At 35.0% G+C, this 19,547-nt stretch overlaps 7 protein-coding genes across 7 annotated transcripts; 5 read left to right on the top strand and 2 right to left on the bottom strand.

Annotated features, from left to right (window-relative positions):
* Window positions 1–3,508: 3,508 nt before the first annotated feature.
* MONOS_1309 (Autophagy-related protein 18 C (Atg18C)) lies at window positions 3,509–6,522 on the bottom strand. The gene is made up of 4 exons (XM_067865770.1): window positions 6,378–6,522; window positions 6,122–6,308; window positions 4,946–6,077; window positions 3,509–4,760 (listed from the first exon to the last, which is right to left on the bottom strand). The coding sequence occupies exons 1-4, from the start codon at window positions 6,508–6,510 to the stop codon at window positions 3,972–3,974; spliced, it is 2,241 nt and encodes a 746-aa protein (XP_067719457.1). The 5' UTR covers window positions 6,511–6,522; the 3' UTR covers window positions 3,509–3,971.
* A 152-nt stretch (window positions 6,523–6,674) lies between these two features.
* On the top strand, window positions 6,675–10,850 carry MONOS_1310 (putative SGF29 tudor-like domain). The gene is made up of 3 exons (XM_067865781.1): window positions 6,675–6,909; window positions 6,979–7,309; window positions 7,432–10,850. The coding sequence occupies exons 1-3, from the start codon at window positions 6,837–6,839 to the stop codon at window positions 10,832–10,834; spliced, it is 3,807 nt and encodes a 1,268-aa protein (XP_067719456.1). The 5' UTR covers window positions 6,675–6,836; the 3' UTR covers window positions 10,835–10,850.
* A 279-nt stretch (window positions 10,851–11,129) lies between these two features.
* On the bottom strand, window positions 11,130–12,568 carry MONOS_1311 (uncharacterized protein). Its single transcript, XM_067865792.1, has 3 exons — window positions 12,370–12,568; window positions 12,221–12,315; window positions 11,130–12,165 (listed from the first exon to the last, which is right to left on the bottom strand). Exons 1-3 carry the CDS (start codon window positions 12,462–12,464, stop codon window positions 11,249–11,251), a joined length of 1,107 nt encoding a protein of 368 aa, XP_067719455.1. The 5' UTR covers window positions 12,465–12,568; the 3' UTR covers window positions 11,130–11,248.
* A 27-nt stretch (window positions 12,569–12,595) lies between these two features.
* MONOS_1312 (DNA polymerase delta subunit 2) lies at window positions 12,596–14,280 on the top strand (the record flags this gene model as incomplete). The annotated part of the gene is made up of 3 exons (XM_067865802.1): window positions 12,596–13,563; window positions 13,712–13,938; window positions 13,997–14,280. The coding sequence occupies 3 exons, from the start codon at window positions 12,596–12,598 to the stop codon at window positions 14,278–14,280; spliced, it is 1,479 nt and encodes a 492-aa protein (XP_067719454.1).
* A 193-nt stretch (window positions 14,281–14,473) lies between these two features.
* MONOS_1313 (putative Bromodomain containing protein) lies at window positions 14,474–16,004 on the top strand (the record flags this gene model as incomplete). The annotated part of the gene is made up of 3 exons (XM_067865811.1): window positions 14,474–14,509; window positions 14,633–14,742; window positions 14,818–16,004. The coding sequence occupies 3 exons, from the start codon at window positions 14,474–14,476 to the stop codon at window positions 15,701–15,703; spliced, it is 1,032 nt and encodes a 343-aa protein (XP_067719453.1). The 3' UTR covers window positions 15,704–16,004.
* A 420-nt stretch (window positions 16,005–16,424) lies between these two features.
* MONOS_1314 (uncharacterized protein) lies at window positions 16,425–18,721 on the top strand (the record flags this gene model as incomplete). The annotated part of the gene is made up of 2 exons (XM_067865821.1): window positions 16,425–17,017; window positions 17,107–18,721. 2 exons carry the CDS (start codon window positions 16,425–16,427, stop codon window positions 18,719–18,721), a joined length of 2,208 nt encoding a protein of 735 aa, XP_067719452.1.
* Window positions 18,722–18,900: 179 nt separating this feature from the next.
* Window positions 18,901–19,547, top strand: MONOS_1315 (dynein light chain, roadblock-type). Its single transcript, XM_067865830.1, has 4 exons — window positions 18,901–18,920; window positions 19,038–19,220; window positions 19,285–19,345; window positions 19,397–19,547. Exons 1-4 carry the CDS (start codon window positions 18,918–18,920, stop codon window positions 19,438–19,440), a joined length of 291 nt encoding a protein of 96 aa, XP_067719451.1. The 5' UTR covers window positions 18,901–18,917; the 3' UTR covers window positions 19,441–19,547.

The raw sequence follows: 19,547 nt of genomic DNA, 5'->3' as shown, positions 1-19,547 counted from the left end.
GATTCTAAAAATTTATTAGGGGACAGCTGTTTTTGAGAAAGAGAACTCTTAAAAAAGTTTTATGATAAATAAAATATATAATTAACACCAAAGAGTGTTTACGAAAGTTCACTTGAAAACTTTTGGCCTTTTCATAAAGTTAATTTTCAATTTTTTAGGTACCCTTAAAGGACCAATATGCCTTTTATTCATGTGAGACGGACAAAATACGTACAAATTGCTTTATTAATAAATTTTCACATGAGTTCATGAGAAAAAACTATTTCTCAAAAAACAGGAAAAAAAAAGGGTGATAATTTTTGAAATCATATCTTTTTTCGGGGTGTTTATTTTTCAAAGATTGTTTGTTTTTTAAAGGAAAATAATGATGCAAAAAAAAGTTTGATTTTTGTTTTGAAAAACAAATACTTATACAGATGCAAAGATAAAAATGAATTCAATAAGCCTTTTCACTTTTCAATTTTTATTCATTGATATTCAAGATATTTTTTTGAACGGAAATTATTGTCCGAAAAAATATGATTTCAAAAATAATCACCCAAATATAGATAAATTGGGGAAATTTATGTAACTTGAAGCTTGTTCATTAATATGTTTATAAATATTTTTTTATCATTTTTTTGATAAAAAAACTGAAATATTGGGATCATTTTTTGAAATGCATTTAAGGTCACAAAACATTTTGTTATCATATCAATGAAGTTTGTTTATGGATATGAAAAATCAATTTATTTTGAAATCTGATAAAGTTTAATAATGTTACATGTTTAACAATTTTAATATGTTTTGTGCATTAAAAGCTTGAAAGTCCGTATTTTCAACCAAATAAATTCATCGCCATCGTTCAAAAACCCGGGAATTTTTCAAAAACCCGGACATCCATCATGTTGAAAGATCATTCATTCGTTCTTGACATTTTTCTTTCATACGCGTTCAACAGTTAAATGATGTTCGAACTCTTGATAATTCATATGTTAATGAAAGAATTGTTCATTCTTTTAGAAAGAAATATGAGTTTTTCAAAAATTATTTTGTTATTCTTTCGGTTATCGTGAATTGCATATTTCAAAAATTATTTCATAAAACTTGTTTTATCAATATTTATTCTAACGAATAATTCACAACGAATGAAATCATTTGTTTCTATTTTCATTTGCTTTTTCCAACAAAATCCATTAATTGTGTGAATATTCTAATATTCGATAGCGTCTGATGAAATGAGGAAACAAATGGAATTCGAATAAAAGAATCAAACCTTTTAATTTTTCAAAAAGATAAAATGCAATTTCTCTGGATTTATCGAATATCAAGCAACTAATTTCACGATGAAAAGCGTTGTTATAATAAGATCATGCTTCAAATAGTCTTCGCATTTTCATCATCACTTGTATCGTCATTGTACTCTATCCTCAAACATTTTCTCCACGTTTTCTTTTCACTTTTATTTCATTTTCTTTTCTTGAAATATTCATCATAGCAATCTCATCCTTTTCTTCATTTCTCATCAGTTTCAAAAATTCATTTCTAGTTTGTTTCTTTTTCTTCTTCATCAAAATTGATGCATCACTGATTGCTGAAGTTTTTTTTCTTTCTTCGTCTTTTCCATTCTTAATTGTTTTGCCTTTTTCAATATCAGTTTTCAAGTTCTCAAGAGTTTTTTCTTCATATTTCTTTTTCTTTGGAGAAAATCTTCCATACAATCGTTCTTTGTTTTTTTCAACACATAATGATTGGTTTCTTTCTGGTTTCCAGCTTATTCTTTCCAATACCGGAGTAGATTTGACCGGCCATACACCTGTTTGTTTGAATGCATGTTTAATATTTGATGGAGTTGTGGCTGCAGAAAGTGCTTCTGGGAGAATGTCAAAAACAGCGGAGCGAAATGCAGAAGAAGAACGATCAGATGAAGTTTTGAAGTTGTTGTTGTACGTTTTTTTGAACCTTACAAATATTGAGTTATCGCACGGTTGAAGCAGATGAGTCAAATTTGGTGGAAATTTTTTGATGATGATGTTTCTTTTTCTTGCAAACGTTTCAACGGCTTCACTGCAGTGTGATGAATGAATATCCATTAGAAATAACGACGATTTTATTCCTCCTTTTTTCATTTTTTCTTCAATTTGAACTAGCCAGTTTTCGCACATTATTTTTTCGAATATTTTCGTTGTTATCCAGCCAGATGAAGCAAAAATATAGTTGATATTGAATGAAGAAAGTGTGAGAAATTCTGAAGGTGTTTTTTTTGCTGGCCAAAGAGGATATGAAGGTAAACAAGAGCCATCCGCACGTACACAAAGGTATAAAGTTGTGTTTGAAGTTTTTTTTGGTAACGGGGTAGAAGGGGGTTTCTGATTTTGCAAACAAACCACCAGTTTGCAAGAATTGTCTTCAAAATGGACTGAAGTTTCGTCGAAATTAAATATTCCTGAAGCACTAATATCATTGTCATTTACAATCTGATTTATTTCTTCGAACCATTTTTGTATAGAACTCGATGATTGTGTAGATATTTTTGCTGTGTCCAAAGGTTTGGAAAGCGCTGATTTCAAAACACTGCTTCTTTGAATCGTGTAATACGCTGCAGTTAAACCTGGAATTTTTATCTCTTCTTCGTCATGCAATGATTGCTCAAGATGCTCCACAATCTAAAAATACTTCGAAAAATTAATTTCCTTGATAAAAAATAACAAAAACCATTTTGTGCACGTCCTTCACTCTACTTGTTTCACCTTTTGAAAGAAGAACAATAACTTGATTCTCCATTTTTTCTATAAAATCTTGTGTAATTATTGGTGGTCTTCCGTTCACTCCCGCAGGTCTTTTTTGCTTTTCTGCAGCTATTCCTCTGTACAACGAACCGCTAGAAATTGTGCCAGAATCTACAGCTACTTTCTTTGTAATCAAATGATCTTTTCGAAGTTCGAATATTTTTTGAGAAATTGTTTTCAGCCTCCTAATATCAGATGTGGCAAGTTCCTTTCTCAACTCAGGCAACGATAATTCTTTTGAAATTGTCATTAATATGGGTTTATCACATGATCATGATTGAAAAAATGTGAGAATTAATATTGATTTCTTGTTTGTGCAACAAAAAATGCAATAGTACAGTACTCATTGAACAATAATAGTTCTTCACGGAATTGCTGGTATTGATTTTTTTTGATTTCTTATTGAGAAATGAGCAAAAGATCAAATTGATTCTCTCAACAAGGCGAATTGAATTTTAACGAAAAATGATCTTTATTTGGATAGAAAATTAATATCGATACTTTACGGAAAATAAATATATTGTTGAAAATGCTTTTGAAAGAGATTATCAGATTTCATTTTTTCTTGAAATCCGGGTTTTTGAAAAATTCCCGGGTTTTTGAACGATGGTAAAACATATTATTGGATTTTCTTTTGAAAGATAGTAAAATGAAATCCTTTTTCAACTGGACATTTTGTTCCCACTTACCTATTCACCAATTCCCAAAATACTGTGGATTAAAAAACAAACACAATAATATTAGTAAATTTCATTTGAAATTTGATTTTTAAAGCACACAACAGCAAATAAGATGAAAAAAAAAATCGAATGAAAAAAAAAATAATAATTATAACAAATAACAAATAACAAATAAATAAAATAAAGTAAAATTAACATTTATACAAGAATTAAACAGAAAACAAATATTGCACGTTATGTAATATATTAAAGAAAAGCTAAATTAAGATTGCCAAACAACACAAAATGAAATATCAATAAACTTACATTGCAAATATTAAAGAAAAATTCCTGAAGGAAAAATTTCAAATATTCTACATTGTAAATAAAAACCAATAAACCAGATAAAAATCTTCAAAAAATAAAAGGCAATATAACCTATCTTTAATGCAGACTTGTTCAATAACAATCTAACCTATTTAAATCTGCAAATATATTTTCACAACAAGACGAACATTAGCTAAATTAAATGGGAAAAGCTCTATTATTTCATGAAAGAAGTTAGCCCACCTAACATTTGGCATGGTTTGCCAGCTTCCGTAGGCAGAACAAACTTTGCAAGGAATCCATCTGAAAAGGCAACAAGAAGAATATTCCTCTCCTTTTCGTCAGTCACAAATGACAGCTGGGCACGAGTATGCTGCTTTCGAAGCTGAACTGTGTTAATTGAAGTGAAGTCGTGAAGAGTCAAAGCAGAAGAAAGCGGAGAAGAAGCAGAAGAAGAAGATGAAGAAGATGAAGATGAAGAAGAAGTCGGAGATGCAGATGAAGCCGAGGTGAAAAAAGGAGAAACAACAGAAACAGCACCAGACCACAAAGCACCCAAAAAGCTTTTTCGAGGAGGAGGTCTTTCTCTCTGTGGAGCTTTTTTGATTGCGCTATTAGAAGAAGAAGCAGTAGAAGTGATAGAGGAGGAAGAGGAGGAGGAGGAAGAAATTCGAGTACTGACACTTTGAGCTTCTGAGGCAGATGACAAAGCAGAAGGCGACTTTGCGGTCAGTTCCTGCTCTGTTCTTTCCAATCCCGATGCAGATTTTTCAGACAAATTCTGTTCTTTCCCTCTGCTTTCATCTCGAACTGTTTGCAAGTTCAGAGCCTGGCGAGAAGGCAAACGGTATATGTGGATAGTCTTTCTATCAGAAGATATCGCCAAGAACTGATTGTCTGTGCTGATGGCAATGCAACACACTGCAGACGCACGGCCAATTGAAGTGCGGACACAATTGAACAACAACTGCCCAGTGGAGGTGTCGTGCACATGAACAGAAAAGCCCTAAAATAAAGTATATACACACACACAAAACAATACAAATAAACAATCAAATTTCAAAAATAAAAAACAAATAAAAAATAGAATACAAAAGTTTTTTATTTAAAAATTCTTTCTTAAATTTCAAGTTTAAAGTTATTAACAATAACAACATGGAATAATAAACAGATGCTTCTCTTCATTCCTACCTTTTCATCGGCAGCTGCCAATAACGATCCGTCTCTGCTGAATGCTAACACGCGAACAGGTTCAGTGAATGAATCAAAGCACAGCAGAGGAGGCGATGAAGCATCTTCTGAAGGAGAAGAAGAAATCGAACAGGCAGAAGACACGAGGGGCGATGACAGTGCATTTGGTGAATGTGACGAAGTGATTGGTGAAGTGGATGATGAACTGGTAGAAAAGGAAGCAGAAGAAGATGACAATGGAGAAGAAGAGGAAGTAGATGCAGAAGAAGAAGAAGATGATGATGAAGTTAATGATGATGCAGATGAACGAGATGATATCGATAATGTTGATGAAGTGCGAGGAGGACGAGGAGGCAATTTCGCTGAAGACAATGACGATGCAGATGAGATTTTGTTCATTGAACCAGCTGAAGATAAAGAAGAGGCAGAGTTTGTGCGTGATGTAATTGCAGACAAAGGTGAAAGAGGTGTTTGAGGAGAGTGAAGAGAATAAGAGGAAAAAGGCAATGTCTTCAATGTATCATCCACAACCATTGCTGGAATGTGCGTTGGCATTTCATTCGTCGTGACAGAATAATGCGACTCCCAAAGCGTCCGTCTGTGATCACCCCTTTGCATTGATTTGCTATCTTGTTTATGAGCCGCATCAATTTTTGTTGAATCTTCTATTTCAACTGGCACATTATCACGAGATGCTGCATTAAAAATTCCTTCATTTTGATCTTCTAATTGCTCTTCTGCAATTTCATCATCAAAATCTTCATCATCCTTTTCTTGAATGTCTTTCTCATTTTCATCGGGAAATATAGTTATCAATCCATTCATCAAATTCATTGATCCTTTCTTTGTGGATTTTGATGGAAACGGAATAAAAACTTCAGAAACTTTTTCCATTAATGGATTAGATAATATTGACCCAACGTCAATTATAGCTATACGTCCACGACCAGGAGGAATAGGAAATGCAATCTTAGAAAAACTACACTTAAAATCTATTGAATCATTGTTATGCCTAGCAGTTAGAGCAACATTCATCGACGTTAAAATAGGAGATGCAAATTCTATACGAGCAATTGGAGTATAATTTGCAAGTGAAAAAATAAGGATAGTTGATTCAAAAACTATCAAAAAACTATTAAAACACATAGTATTTCAAAATCACAGAAAATTTCAAACTGTTCCATATTCCCAAGCAATTTCATAATTTTTCGCTGGAAAACATATTCCTTAAATTCAAATTGACGCTTCGTCGAATGAAAGGTCACAGAATTAAACAATTCTCCGTGCCTTCGTAACAATGATAGACTTACAAGTAGAGATGTTCTAAATACTTGCTCGGTCTGAATTATATCACGAGAATTCGCTGCATTTTCAAGAAATAAAAATTATAAAAAAATAAAAATTAATTCAAATGAAAAATAACAATTCGTACATCCTTCAGCTTCCAACGCAAGAGTACCCGTATTAAACGTATAATAACCCCTTTCAGTGCCTACATGAATGCTAGAACCTAGATGATTGAAAGAAATATACTGAACTTTTCTTTCTTTATCATAAACTTGCATTCGTCTTGCATCAGTATGATCAAAAACATAACAAATTAAAACTTGTATATTCAAACTGAAATGCGAATTGATTTTATTCAGGTTTTAAAATTAAATGTATTAACGAATCAATCGAGTTTTGGAATCTGATGTTTGAAGACCATATTAATTTAATGGAAGAAGAAATTAATTTTTATCTAAAGATTTATTTATGTCAGTATGCTCAAATACAAAACAATTTAGTTACTGCTTATTCAACAATACATGATGCATTGATTTTTACATCATTGTATGGTGATCAAATTGGCAACACAGCAAAACCTGTTTTAACATCATACACAAAACAAATGAGACATATATTGTTTCGCCAACTTTCCCTTGCAAAAATTATAAAATTGCTATCACGTGCAATTCATAATGGTACGTAATGCATTTTATTACTTTTAATTAGTTGTCAATTTTTTATTTATTATAATTTTTTGATTTCAGTCCGAACACTTAAATCAACAAAAGCTTCAAGCACAAAAAAAGAAATTAAAATACAAGAACCTCCAAGCACAAAAGAAAAAATGGAAATTGAAACATCATCTGTTTCTGATACAGATTTGTCAAGAAACGAACTTCATGTTGCTGTTGAATTTCCATATCAGTTGCCAATTGAAAAAACATATAAATCACTTTTGTTTTGCAAAAATTATGCACTTGGAACAAAAGTTGCTGCATGTTTACAGCCAAGCGATCTTGGAGAGCCAACTTCAGCTTGGATTCTTGCTGAAGTTACAGCCGTCTTTCCTCTTCCAAGTGGAATAAATCCTCCTTGGTTTGCACCCTCAATCATATTGTTTTTGCAATGAATTTAATTATTCGAATCAATTTTTTATATTGTTTTCTGATTGGTTATTGGAATCAACAATTCAAACATTCATAAAAAAAAACATTAAGTTATTTTGAAATCCTCGATTCCGATGAAGATCAACTACCAGCGAAACGACCGTATTATTTTCTACCATATAACTTTATTATGCCCACAATTGGATCAGCGGCCCAATTAGAGCTGAAGCAAAAGCCTCTTGAGCCTGGAGATCATGTGCTGGCAGTGTTTCCTCACACAACTGTATTCTACCCAGGCGTTATCACAGAAATAGGAAGAAATGAACGAGAAGTCAAAAAGCTTCAAGAAGAGAGCAGCCTTTCTGGTCTTAGCGATCCTTCTCAGAACACAGAAAATGTCTCAGAAACTCAAAACACATCGAACTCATTACTTGGCGAAACTAGTTCTTCTGCAACATCTTCTTCTTCTTCTTTAACTTCCACGACATCAACTCAAACAACTAAAAGCACTTCACAAGCACCCCTCCAGCCATCTCAACAGACCCAGTCGATTTATCAGCCGTCTTCATATTACATTCGCTTTGAGGATGATGGGGATGTGCCATTCCGCAAAATTGATGGCTCATTGATTGTTTATGATCCAGCTTACAGTTCTTCGAAAGAGAAGCTAAGAAGGAAATTGATTGTGAGAGAGGAAGATGAAGACGAAGAAGGAGAGGAGGAAGCAGAAGGTGCCAGGAGTGAATTAGAGGAAAGTGCAGAGAAAGAATCGAAAGGAAATCTTTTGAAGATAAAAGGAAGTGATGAAAGCTCAGAAACTAACAAAACAAGAGGCAGAAGGAAAACAACAAACACAAAAAAGATTAGAAAAGTGGATGGAACAGAAGATTCAGAACAAAGCGACAGAAAAGAATCAAAAGAAACGACAACGAAACGGTTGAAATGGAAAGATGTGAAAGAACTGAAGGAAAAACAAGCCAAAGAGAAGGAGGAAGAAAGTGCTCAAAAACAAAGCAAAACATCGAAAGGAACACAGAAACTGACATTTGCACAGAAATTGAAGCTGAAATTGAATGCGAATAAAACAAAAGAAGCAGCAAAATCCTTCGCAGAAGACAGCACAGGAAAGAAGACGATAACACTCGAGTCTTCTGACGATGAAATGAACCAGCCAACAGACGGCGAAGATTCTGATCATTCAGACACAGACAATCCTCAGAACATCAAAATGGATCTGCATCAGTCGTCTCCTCTGTCCCCTATTCTCATCTCTTCAATCACAGGCGGAGTGAAAATATCGCCACAGAAGAAGGACTCTTCGCAGATGCATCTGGATGAAGAGGGATATGGCGCAGAACAAGACACAGACAAAGGATACGACAAGGACGACCAGGGCAGCGACGTCAAAAGGCGCAGAAAGAGACTCAGGCTGAAGCAAAACACGAGAGAGCAGTCGAAAAACAGGTTCAAATTCAAAATATCGAGTTCGCTGTCGAGTTTGGCGAATGCTAGCACAAAAGTGTACTCGTCACAGAAAATAGGAAGCAGCACAAAAGACAACAGAGTGACTTTCCAGCAGCAGCAGCAAACAAAATCGAAGCGGGCGAGAATAAACAAGATAATATTCCGAATCACAAACAAAGAGTCAGAAGAGAAAGAAGAACCGAAAAGAAGGGGAAGAAAAGCGTTTGGAAGAGAAAGTGGCTCACATTCAGCTGGAAATTCAGTGAGAATTGAAGAAGACGATGAAGGAGAAGAAGACAACAAAGAAAAGAAAGGGAATTCCAACAGCAAAGAAGACAGAAGTAGTTCAGATGACTTGGAGAGAGAGTTGGAGAGCAGCAGCATCGAACTCGACTCGATTGAATCAGAAGGAGGAATACGGCGCAAGCAGCACAACAGAGCAGCATTGTCAGGAGGAATGGCACAGGAGAAGAGAAGTGCATCAAGCGATGAAGTTCGAAGGAAGGGAATTGGGATGGAAGGAGAGACTGGAGAGAACGATGGCACGGCTGTTGAAAGTGCAATGGCAGACACTTCAAACAGAGGAGAAGCTGGAAATGCAGAAGGGCGTACAAAAGCAGAGACAGCTGCACAGAAAAGGAGGGAGCAAAAGAGAATCAGAATGGAAGAGAAGAAAAGAAGGGCTCAACTGAGAGAAGAAGAAGAGAAGAGAAAGCAGATGGAAATGGAGCAGATGAGCGAAGAAGAGAGGCAAAGGCTGATTGAAGAAGAAGCAGAAAGACAGAGGCAAAAATTGATGGAGGCGAAAGAAAAGAGGATAAAGAAAAAGGAGGAGGAACGGAAACAGAAGGAATTGGAAGAGGAAGAATTGAAAAAATATGCATCGACAAAGCGGATAACAAAGAATCGATTGATATTTGCAATGGAAAAAGAAGAGAGAGAAAAAGAAGAAAAGGAGAAAGAAGAAAAGGAAAGGGAAAAAGAAAAGGAAAGAGAAAGAGAAAGAGAAAAAGAGAAGGAAAAATCAGCGTCAAAAAAGCAGAAACAAACAAGCGAGAAAAGAAAGCCATCAGAGAAAAAAGGAGAGAAAGAGAAAGAGAAAGAGAAAGAGAAAGAAAAGGAATCAGAATCAAAACAAAAATCAGACAAAAAATCAGCCAAGACATCAAAGGAATCGAAAGATAGCAGCGAAACAGACACAGATGAGGCACAAAAGCAGAGGGAGGCAAACAGAGAAAAAGAGCTGCAAGAAGCGAAGGCGAAGAGAAGAAAAGAACGAGAAGAAGAGGAAAGGAGGAGGAAAGCAGAAAACGACAGAAAAATGGATGAGCGAAGGAAGAGAGAGGAAGAGAGATGGAAAGGGAAAGTGAGGATCATTCCGACACGCCATCACACAGCAGAGAGCAATGAAACGAAAGAGATTGCATCGATTGACGAGAACTTTTCGAGAAATCCAGAAGGAATAAGAAGAAGAATAATAAAACCGAAGCAGAAGAAAGACGAGACGAAACAAGAAAGCGAAAAGACAGAGGAGAAAGAAGGAGAATCAACACGAAATGCAGAAGGAGAAAGCTCCAATGAAGAGGAAAAACACAAAGGCGAAGAAGAAGAAGAAGATGATGATGAGACAAAGAGAAAAGAAGCATCTTCAAAAGAAACAAAAATATCAGGTGAAGAGAACCAAAATAACGATGAAAGCAAAGAAAAATTAGAAATTGCGAAGTCAAAAGAACACAACTCATCCGAAAGGAGTTCACAAATATCAACAAAAACAATCGACAAAAGCGACAAAACAGACGAAACAAACGAAAAAGATGAAGAATCCGAAGAAGAATCGGAAGAATACCAGCAGCAAAGCAGCGACGATGACTCGCCTTCTCGGAATAAGCCCAGAAGACTGCGAAGTTCATCAGCCGCACACACTTCACAGACTCGCTCTAAGTCCCAAGCCATTTCACATCTTCCTTCCTCTCCCATTCGATCGCCTAGCAAAGCAAGGCAAATATCAATCATGTCATTCTTCAGTCCGAAAACAGAAAACAAAACATGAAAGTCAAAATTGCTTTGGATTTTATTTGCCAATTCAAATATCAAACATCAACTCTTCTCGTTCTTTCTTTTGGAGGATTGTTCTTGACATTTGATGATCAACGCCACATACACTTCACATCAACCACATACATTTTGTAAATTTTCATCCATTTCACTTTGTTTATTCGTTTCAAACCTGATTGGAAGGCATTTCGACGGTTTTTTGAATTCAAAATATGTTTTATTACCTTTTTGTATCATTTCAATGGATATGATCTTTTATTTTATTGTCATTGTACATTTATCATCTTTCCATCAACAATTTGTGCTTTGTTGTTTCACTTATGTTACAAACTTAAACATGAAAGTAAAACAAAATTATAAAAAAGGTTCGTTATAAAAAAATAAAACAAAACTATTATAATCGACATTATCAAGAAAATCCATAAGCAGAAGACTCTTCTTCTTCATCTTTCAAAGGTGTTAATGCAGTTTTTGATGCTGCAGTGTCTTTGAGCCACATCAAATTTGATTCATCGACATCTTCCATCTCATCACGGGGATCTTTCTGCGAATCTCCCATCGAAAACCTCATCCTTTCCATTTCTTCTTCAAACTCTTTTCTTATGCTCCTTTCTGTTAAAGCTCTTCTCGATCGCTCAAGTCTTTCTAAACGGCGTTGCTTTTCCTTTGTCTTTGCTATTGAGTCGTCAAGTTTTTGAACAAATGACTGAGTCTGCCGAAGAAGCCACATCTCTTCCTGTGTGTAATTCCTCCCATCTTCTTGATTAGCAGGCGTTGTTTTTGCAGGCGAAGGAATCCAATGACGTCTCGAGCCTTTCGCAACAAGATCTGTATACGGATCTTTCTTCTTCTTCTTCTTCACGACTGGTGGTGGCGAAGGAAGTCGTATTTTTGGAGGAGGAGGAGGTGGCGGTGGAGGTGGAGGAGGAGGCGATGGAGGCGATGGAGGTGGCCGTTGAATGGGATCTGTTTGCAGCTGGGTACTGACAATATCTTCAGGTTCTTCTCCATGAATTGGGCAAAACCGTCTGAATGTTTTCCCACATGTGCAAACTGCATATGATTTTTGAGGTGGCTTTTCGATTGGCTCAAATGTCGTTAAAAATTGTTCGCCATATCTCACAATTCTAAACGCACAACTCATATTTCCAACTGGATTGTCATCAATATCTGTAATTTGAAGAATTGCGGAAACCCATTCAGGCATCTGATCCAAAATAGGTAGCACAGGAAAATATGTCACTCCAAGAATTTCTGTTTCTTTTTTAGATAATGAATCAACAATGAGAAGTCTAACTCGATCTTTTGCCATTGATTCAACTGTTTCTGAAAGATAATTTTGCTTAACATTTTTATTATTAAAACAAAACGCTATTCAAACTATCAGTTGCGGAAAATGCTCCTGCCACAGCATCTGGAATTAATTTACCATTTCTCTCTCGAACTTTTATTGCTACAGAAGGTAAATTTGAAAATCTAATTATGACGTTTCATAAAGCAAAAAATATTAAAGAAAGTTCATGTCCATACCTAAATATAATGAATGGATTTTCAAATTCCGATAATGATGTATTGAATTTCAATGACTGCACACAAACATCAAATGACCATTTTATGATTGACATTGAAATTATTATGGTGTCATTAAAAGAACTATTGTTTTCATTTTTATTGGTTATATTCAAGCTTATTCATAGAATTCGAATAAAAAAATTCGAATGCAATGCCCCATTTTATAATTTTTTGATATTAAAAAATGTCAAATACAAATAAAAGCGAGCCAACTGTTTGCGTTTTAAATGAGGATTCTGAATACTTCGTTAAAAAACCAGAATTTTCACATCAATTTGATTCTATATATTCGCAAAGAGAGGCGATTACATTACCTTTACTTAAACAAGCGATTCGAAGAAAATGGCCCGATACAACTTTCAAAGATCAACTTTTGCTTTTAACCACAGATCCTACGCTAACAATAAGCGTTTGCGGTCTTGTATTTAAAGAAAGCAAAAAAAGGCCAAACGTTATTAAACAATTTCAAAAGGATCGTTCTTTAACTACTCTGTATAAAGATGATTGCAAATACATTGATCCAGAAGATACCATATTCCTTGAAGATAGTCATTCAAGAGTGCAATTAATTGGAAATATATCGCCAGATTTATATGTGACGGGAGTTCCTTTGGCTGTGAAAGGACATGTTGAAGAAGCAGGAAAGCTTACAGTTGAAGATGTTACCACACTTCAACTTCCACCTCAAAAAAAAGTTGCTATGTCATCGTCAGCATTTTCCATTGCATTTCTCTCAGATCTTCGAATTGGATCAACTGATCACGATCCTCTTCGCTTGGAGCTTGCGACTGACTACTTGTCCTCATTAAATGCGGGACTTGAATCTTCTTCATCATCATCGTCTTCCAATACAAACATTCATCTTGTTATTAGTGGTAGTTCTTTGACACCAACTCGTCCAATTGAACGGCAGTTTAAAGAATTCAGTGCTTATGCACCACAGAAGATAGTCAGTCCAACGCAGGAACTGGACGAAGTCGTATCACGTCTCTGTGAATCTATGACCGTGGCCTTGATTCCCGGAGGCAAAGACCCTTCAAATCATTTTCTTCCACAGCAGCCATTTCACCATCTTCTTCTTCCTCAATCATTCAAAATGTCAACTTTTATTCCAGCTACAAATCCTCATCGAGAAAGAGTGAATAACATGCTGTATGCAATTTATTATTAACTTTTCATTCATTCATTCATTTATATCTTATCTCATTTACCCGCTTATTAACTCTTTAATTTAATTTATTTATATTATTTACTCCCGAACACTGTACTGAAATTTCTTCTCATAAATAATATCAAAAAGTGTGATTGGCACTTCAGGGCAGAATCTAAATGACATCACCCGTTTCACAACACTTTCTCCACTTGATGCACTCGAAAAGCTGCTCCGATGGAATCACATCTGCCCATCAGCACCAGACATCACTGGAGTATACCCCTTCAGCGATACTGACCCATTCATCCTCGATGAAACACCTTCAATTCTGTTTGCAGGAGGAATGAAGCAATTTGAGTGGAAGATAGTGGAAGGTGTGAACATTTGCAGATTTTATTTTATTTTTATATTTTCATTCTTCGTGTTCAACAGAAGGCGATCTCCGTTGCTTGCTTCTTCTTGTTCCCTCATTTTCTAAAACTGGGGATCTTATTATTGTTGATCCAAAGACACTTATTCCAAGAGTCGTGAATTTCAATGTTGGACTTTCAGCAGAAAACGCAGAGCATTTGCTCGAAGATGGCAAAGGAGCAACAGGATCTGCTCTTCTTGGTCATAAAGGAGTTGATGAGAGCGGGAAGACAAATCAAGGCGCAGATGATGATGTTGTTATTGATGAATTGGACGAGAATGAAATGGAAGATGGAGAAGGCTAATCTTTGAAAATTTTGTTGCAAAAATAATAAAAGCGTATATTTTTGTGCTTGGAACATGTTTGATAAAAAATCGTTTTATTTGATCTTATTTTGATCTGGTAGAGGCGAAACAGGCTTTAATTAAATAATAAATTTGAAAATTAATAACTGAATAACTTTTGAACGTGCTTAATATTATCACATCACTATTAAAATGAGTTATCAATCGTCAGCAGATAAAAAGAAGACTGTATGAGAAGTTACTAATTGAAAAATTAGAAAATTTTTTAAATATTTATTTGAATTTGTACGATTAAATTCAACCAACTTATCGCAAATATTTTTCAAATATTAATATTATATTTATTTTTAGCGAGAGGATGTGCGCCAAGATGATTTTCCAGGAGCTACAACAATGAGTACAGGTTCTCGGTCTACATCTTCAATATCTGCACTTCAACCAAACAACTTGGAGTTAATAAAGTGTGATTATTACAGTTTTTATTTTCCAATATTATTCATTTAAAATTATTTTTGATTTTGACCAAAACACTTCAGATTTTTTAAAAGAGCGATTCAAAGGCTTTTGAAGCATCAATATGCTTATCCTTTTGCAGCCCCTGTGGATGTTAAAGGACTTGACATTCCAGATTATCCACTTATCATTAAGCACCCAATGGATTTGGGCACAATAAAAAGCAATCTGGATCATGGAATATATGATACCAATTACAGTAAATGTTTAGATGATATTTATCTTGTATGGGATAATTGTTACCATTACAATCCACCTGATTCCGACGTATCAAAGATGGCCGTTACACTTCAAAAAGTCTTTGTTTCATTTTGTGAATCAAGCGGATTACTTACAACGGAAGAATTGAGAAGAGTTTCCGCAACAAACCCTCATAAATATTTTAAACCCCAATCTTCAACAACAGGTGCTTCTTTAACTTCGACAAGGGTAGCAACAGACAAGAAGGGGCATATTGCTCAGCAGCTACCAATTATAAAGCCAAATTTAGATGAGCTACTTAACAGATTTGAAGGAGATGATAAACCGATGACAATGGAGGAGAAAGAAAAGCTTTTTCACCACATAAAGCACCTTCCAGAAAAATTTCTTGAGAAGATAGTCGAATTTATACAGCACATTTCACCACACACAGGAGTGGAAGTTGAAGACGAGGTTTTAGAATTCGATATCGACGACTTCGAACCACGTGTTCAACGAAACCTCGAAAAATACGTGAAGACTTGCATTGAACACATCGAAGCCGCAACCAAAATGCAACGACAGCAATTTTCTGAAAAGCAGCAACCGACTCAATCTGCACAAACAAATGAACAGCAGCAATCAAACGAAAACAAAGTCGAATCATCTTCAACAGAACAAAAAATAAATACTCCGGCGGAAACAGTGCCTTTAAGTTCCACTTCATGATTTATTTATAATTTTTTTAAAAAATAAAAATGAATTTATGTTTTTTTGAGTTAGTTGAATGAAGTATTTATTTATTTATCGTGATCTTTATTCCCACTTTATATTTTCTTTTAATTTAAATTACAAGAAAACATGCTGCTCAACGATGTGCACGAAAGGGCTCATCGTAGGGTTAAATCATACACATCTGGTTTAATTAAAATTTTGAGATGCTCATGATTTTTAACTGTTTTGAATTTATTCTTTTGCGTTGCAGATTTTTCTCCAGATATAAATCGAATACAAGGAGAATTTCATAGTTTTCAGCTTCGAACTCGTACGAGAGATCAAGATTTAGCACTTAGAAGAAATGTAATAGGAAGAGAACAAATATTTGAATTACCTAAAAATATTCAAGAAAAAGTTTGAATTCTTCAAAAGGATATTGATTGACAAATATTATTAAATTAGATTGAATCACTCCCATTCACGATTTCTCAATTATCATCATCAAATTCAGAAGTTGTTTATCGAAGTTTAAAGACAATAACTGAATTAAGTTCAGAAAGTTTGTTAATATTTATGCTCAAAGATTTTTTCATCAAAAAATTTAGATGCAATGATAGTGAATTTAGTTGTAGAATCTGGAATTGTTCAATGTTTGATCCAAATCCTGAGTACTTCGGATAATCCTCAACTTCAATATGAAGCAATGAAAATTATTGTTAACATAACTTATTACATGGGCAGAGGTGTAACTGATATGACCAAGTATTGGGGAATACCATTACTTATATCATTATGTCAGTCACATTACAAGCAAATCCAGGAACAGGCAATTTTGGCATTAGGAAACATTGCTGGATATTCTGAAAGCGTCTGTTTGTTGATGTACCATTCAGATCTGCCAAAAGTTTTACATTCATTGATCATACAGCACATTTCAAAAAACAGTTCAGCCCATTCATCGTGTGTATCTTTGAGAGATGATACATATTACGCATCCCTCTCTCCTGCAAATTCTTCATTATCAACCGCTTCACCATCATCTTTATTGCCTTCATTATCAATCCAGAGCTCTTCAAACGGTTCAGCTATCTGCTTTGATACGATGATTGACAACATCCTGTTTTTCCTTTCTCGCTATTTTCGGTTCATCAGAAATCGAGATGAAATCGAACTGTTTCTGCCTTTAATTACCACATCGCTTGCTGTGTCTGATCCACTTGTGCTGTCTGACTCTCTAACAGCTCTGATGTACATATGCGAAGGAGGAACATTTCTTGATCTGATAAACGGAGAAGAAATAATTCCCTTGCTGCTTGGTTTTTTGAAGTTTGCCGGATTGTTTTCATTTATATGTCGGTTATTATTTTATGCGATTCTTTATTTGATGTATTTGCTTCATTGTTCTTTCCCCAAAGGCAATCTCAATATTACGTCATTCAGCCTGCTGTTAGAGCTCTAAGCTACATGGCTTCGTATTCTGCAAAATTTTCCCAAATAATGGTATCCAAAGGCGCAATACAACTTTTAACAAAAATCATTGCACCATCTATGCTCATTTCAACCACTTCAAAACACTTCGACAGATCATCCAATTCATCCTCTTCTCAATCCGTTTTCTCATCTTCATCGACTTCGACACAAATGCCATCAACGTCATCACCCTCTTCTTCTTCGCCTTCACAGTTTCTTTCTATGTCTTCTTCTCCTTGTTATGACTCAATCACTCCACCACTGTCTCCACTCATTTCATCCACATACTTTCAGCCTTCTGGCACATCTGCTTCTTCACACTCCACATCAACTTGTAATATCACTTCTTCAAATCCCTCCTCCCAAAGTGACTGCTTATCGACATCATCATCTACAACATCCTCTTCCAATCCATCTTCTCAACAACGCCAAGTTGGATACTGCCAGCCGCTCTATTCACACGATGCAGAAATCCGACTGGATGCTTCTACAATCCTGTCAAACATCGCCAGCGATGGCACCACAATCAACAGCGTTGTGTCAACTATGCTGCGCTGCGGTGCCATTGATGCTGCTCTGGCCGTTATTTCAGACAGCTCACAGCCGCTGCGCGTCAGGCGGGAAAGCTTGTTTATTCTGAGCAATGCGTCGCTAGCACAAGTTTCTCATGTCAAAGCAATCACACAAAAGGGGACAATGCGAATTGTTCTTGAATTGATTGAAGAAATGACATCGAGCCATTTATGTGAAATAGAAGAATGGAGCAAGCTGACTGAAAAAGAACAGAGGAGGTGCACATGTGTTATGAACAAGTCAATCTCATCTCAGACTCCAATACAAATGGCTGGCATTGTTATGAGCATCCTGGACTCAGCTCTGCATATTATATACTTTCATCTTTTGGCTGGTGCGAGCGTTGATATCAATGGCGATGCTGATTCACACTCTTTGACTGTACAAACCACAGCACCTTCAAATTCCTCAATGTCACCATCTCCGCATCTGCAGTCAAGTTACTTCAGAAATCATGCTTCAGATGACTTTGTTAGGGCACAGGGAATACGAACATTATGCGATTTGTATCAAGTATGTGATTCAACAAGGCAAAAGAAAGTGAAGCGCGTATTCACAAAGTATTTCTCCGAATATGTCAAATTGTTGGACAATGCGGACTCAGCATCAAGTTATTTGTGCTCATTGGAAAAGGAGATGGACACGCAATCTTGTTCTTCAGCAGCTCTTCCTGGTATTTCTAATGCAAGCAAACAGAATGTAACTCGCAGAACGCTTATTCTCCCTTTCTTTTCAACTCCTATCACAATAATGTCGAATGAAAACGCTTCTACACCCAGTAATTCGTTAAGCAAAGAGCTTGAAGAAAGCAATTTCGAACCTTTAGAAGAGAATGATATTGTAGATGAAACTGCAGATGATATATCTGATATTGAAATGCAAGAAATTGATTCTGTCCAAAAAATGACAGAACCAAAACCATATGTTTTACCATCTTCTATGTTAATACCTGTGCCAGATGTTGTTGAGATTAAGACAACCTCATAACCAACAATGTTATTAAATTTTTTTTACATCAAAAATTAATTTTTTTTTTTAAAATTTTAATTAATCGAATGAATAGAGTTTATTTAATGTAATTTTTAACTACTTATAAATATATTACCGATTAAAGAATTCCCCAACAAACTATTTATTGCAATGCTGATAACCGTTTTTATTACCCATAATCCATTACTGATAAATGGTATTAGAAAATTATTTCTTAACTTTATTGTTAAAACGAATATGATCATCAAATATTTATTTTCAATATCTATATTACATAAAATATCGTACATTTTTACACAAATTTTAATTTTAGTCTGAAGTAGAAGATACAATTAAAAGAATCTGCAATCATAAGGGTGTTACAGGATGTATGGTGTTTAATAACCAAGGAATTATCATCAGAACATCACTCGAACAACGTTTAACAATTCACTATGCTGCTCTTGTTACCCAACTTGTTCATAATGCCAAATCAACAGTAAAGAAGCTGGATGAGGTTTGAATTAAAAATGCGAATATATTTTGCTATATTGAAAACAAATTTCATTTTTATTTCGAAGACTGATGATTTAACATTTATTCGGCTACGAACGGGCAAAAATGAAATATTGATCGCACCAGGTTTGTATTTTTTTGAAATCTTTCAAATTATAACATGATTTTTTGTACTAGATCGGGATTACATTCTTGTGGTAATTCAAAATCCAACATTTTAATTCATTTCAATCCTTCACTGCAATCACCATATTTTCAAATTCTAACTTTTTACCATTTTCCATTTCTTCACTTTTTTATAAACCTAAACATTGAATTTCCAGAAAAC

Source organism: Monocercomonoides exilis (genome assembly GCF_001643675.1).
Source record: "Monocercomonoides exilis strain PA203 chromosome Unknown scaffold62-463630, whole genome shotgun sequence".
In the NCBI taxonomy this organism is placed as follows: domain Eukaryota; phylum Preaxostyla; order Oxymonadida; family Polymastigidae; genus Monocercomonoides; species Monocercomonoides exilis.
Note: the sequence above shows the minus strand (reverse complement) of the source record. Positions and strands in the feature narration are given on the sequence as shown.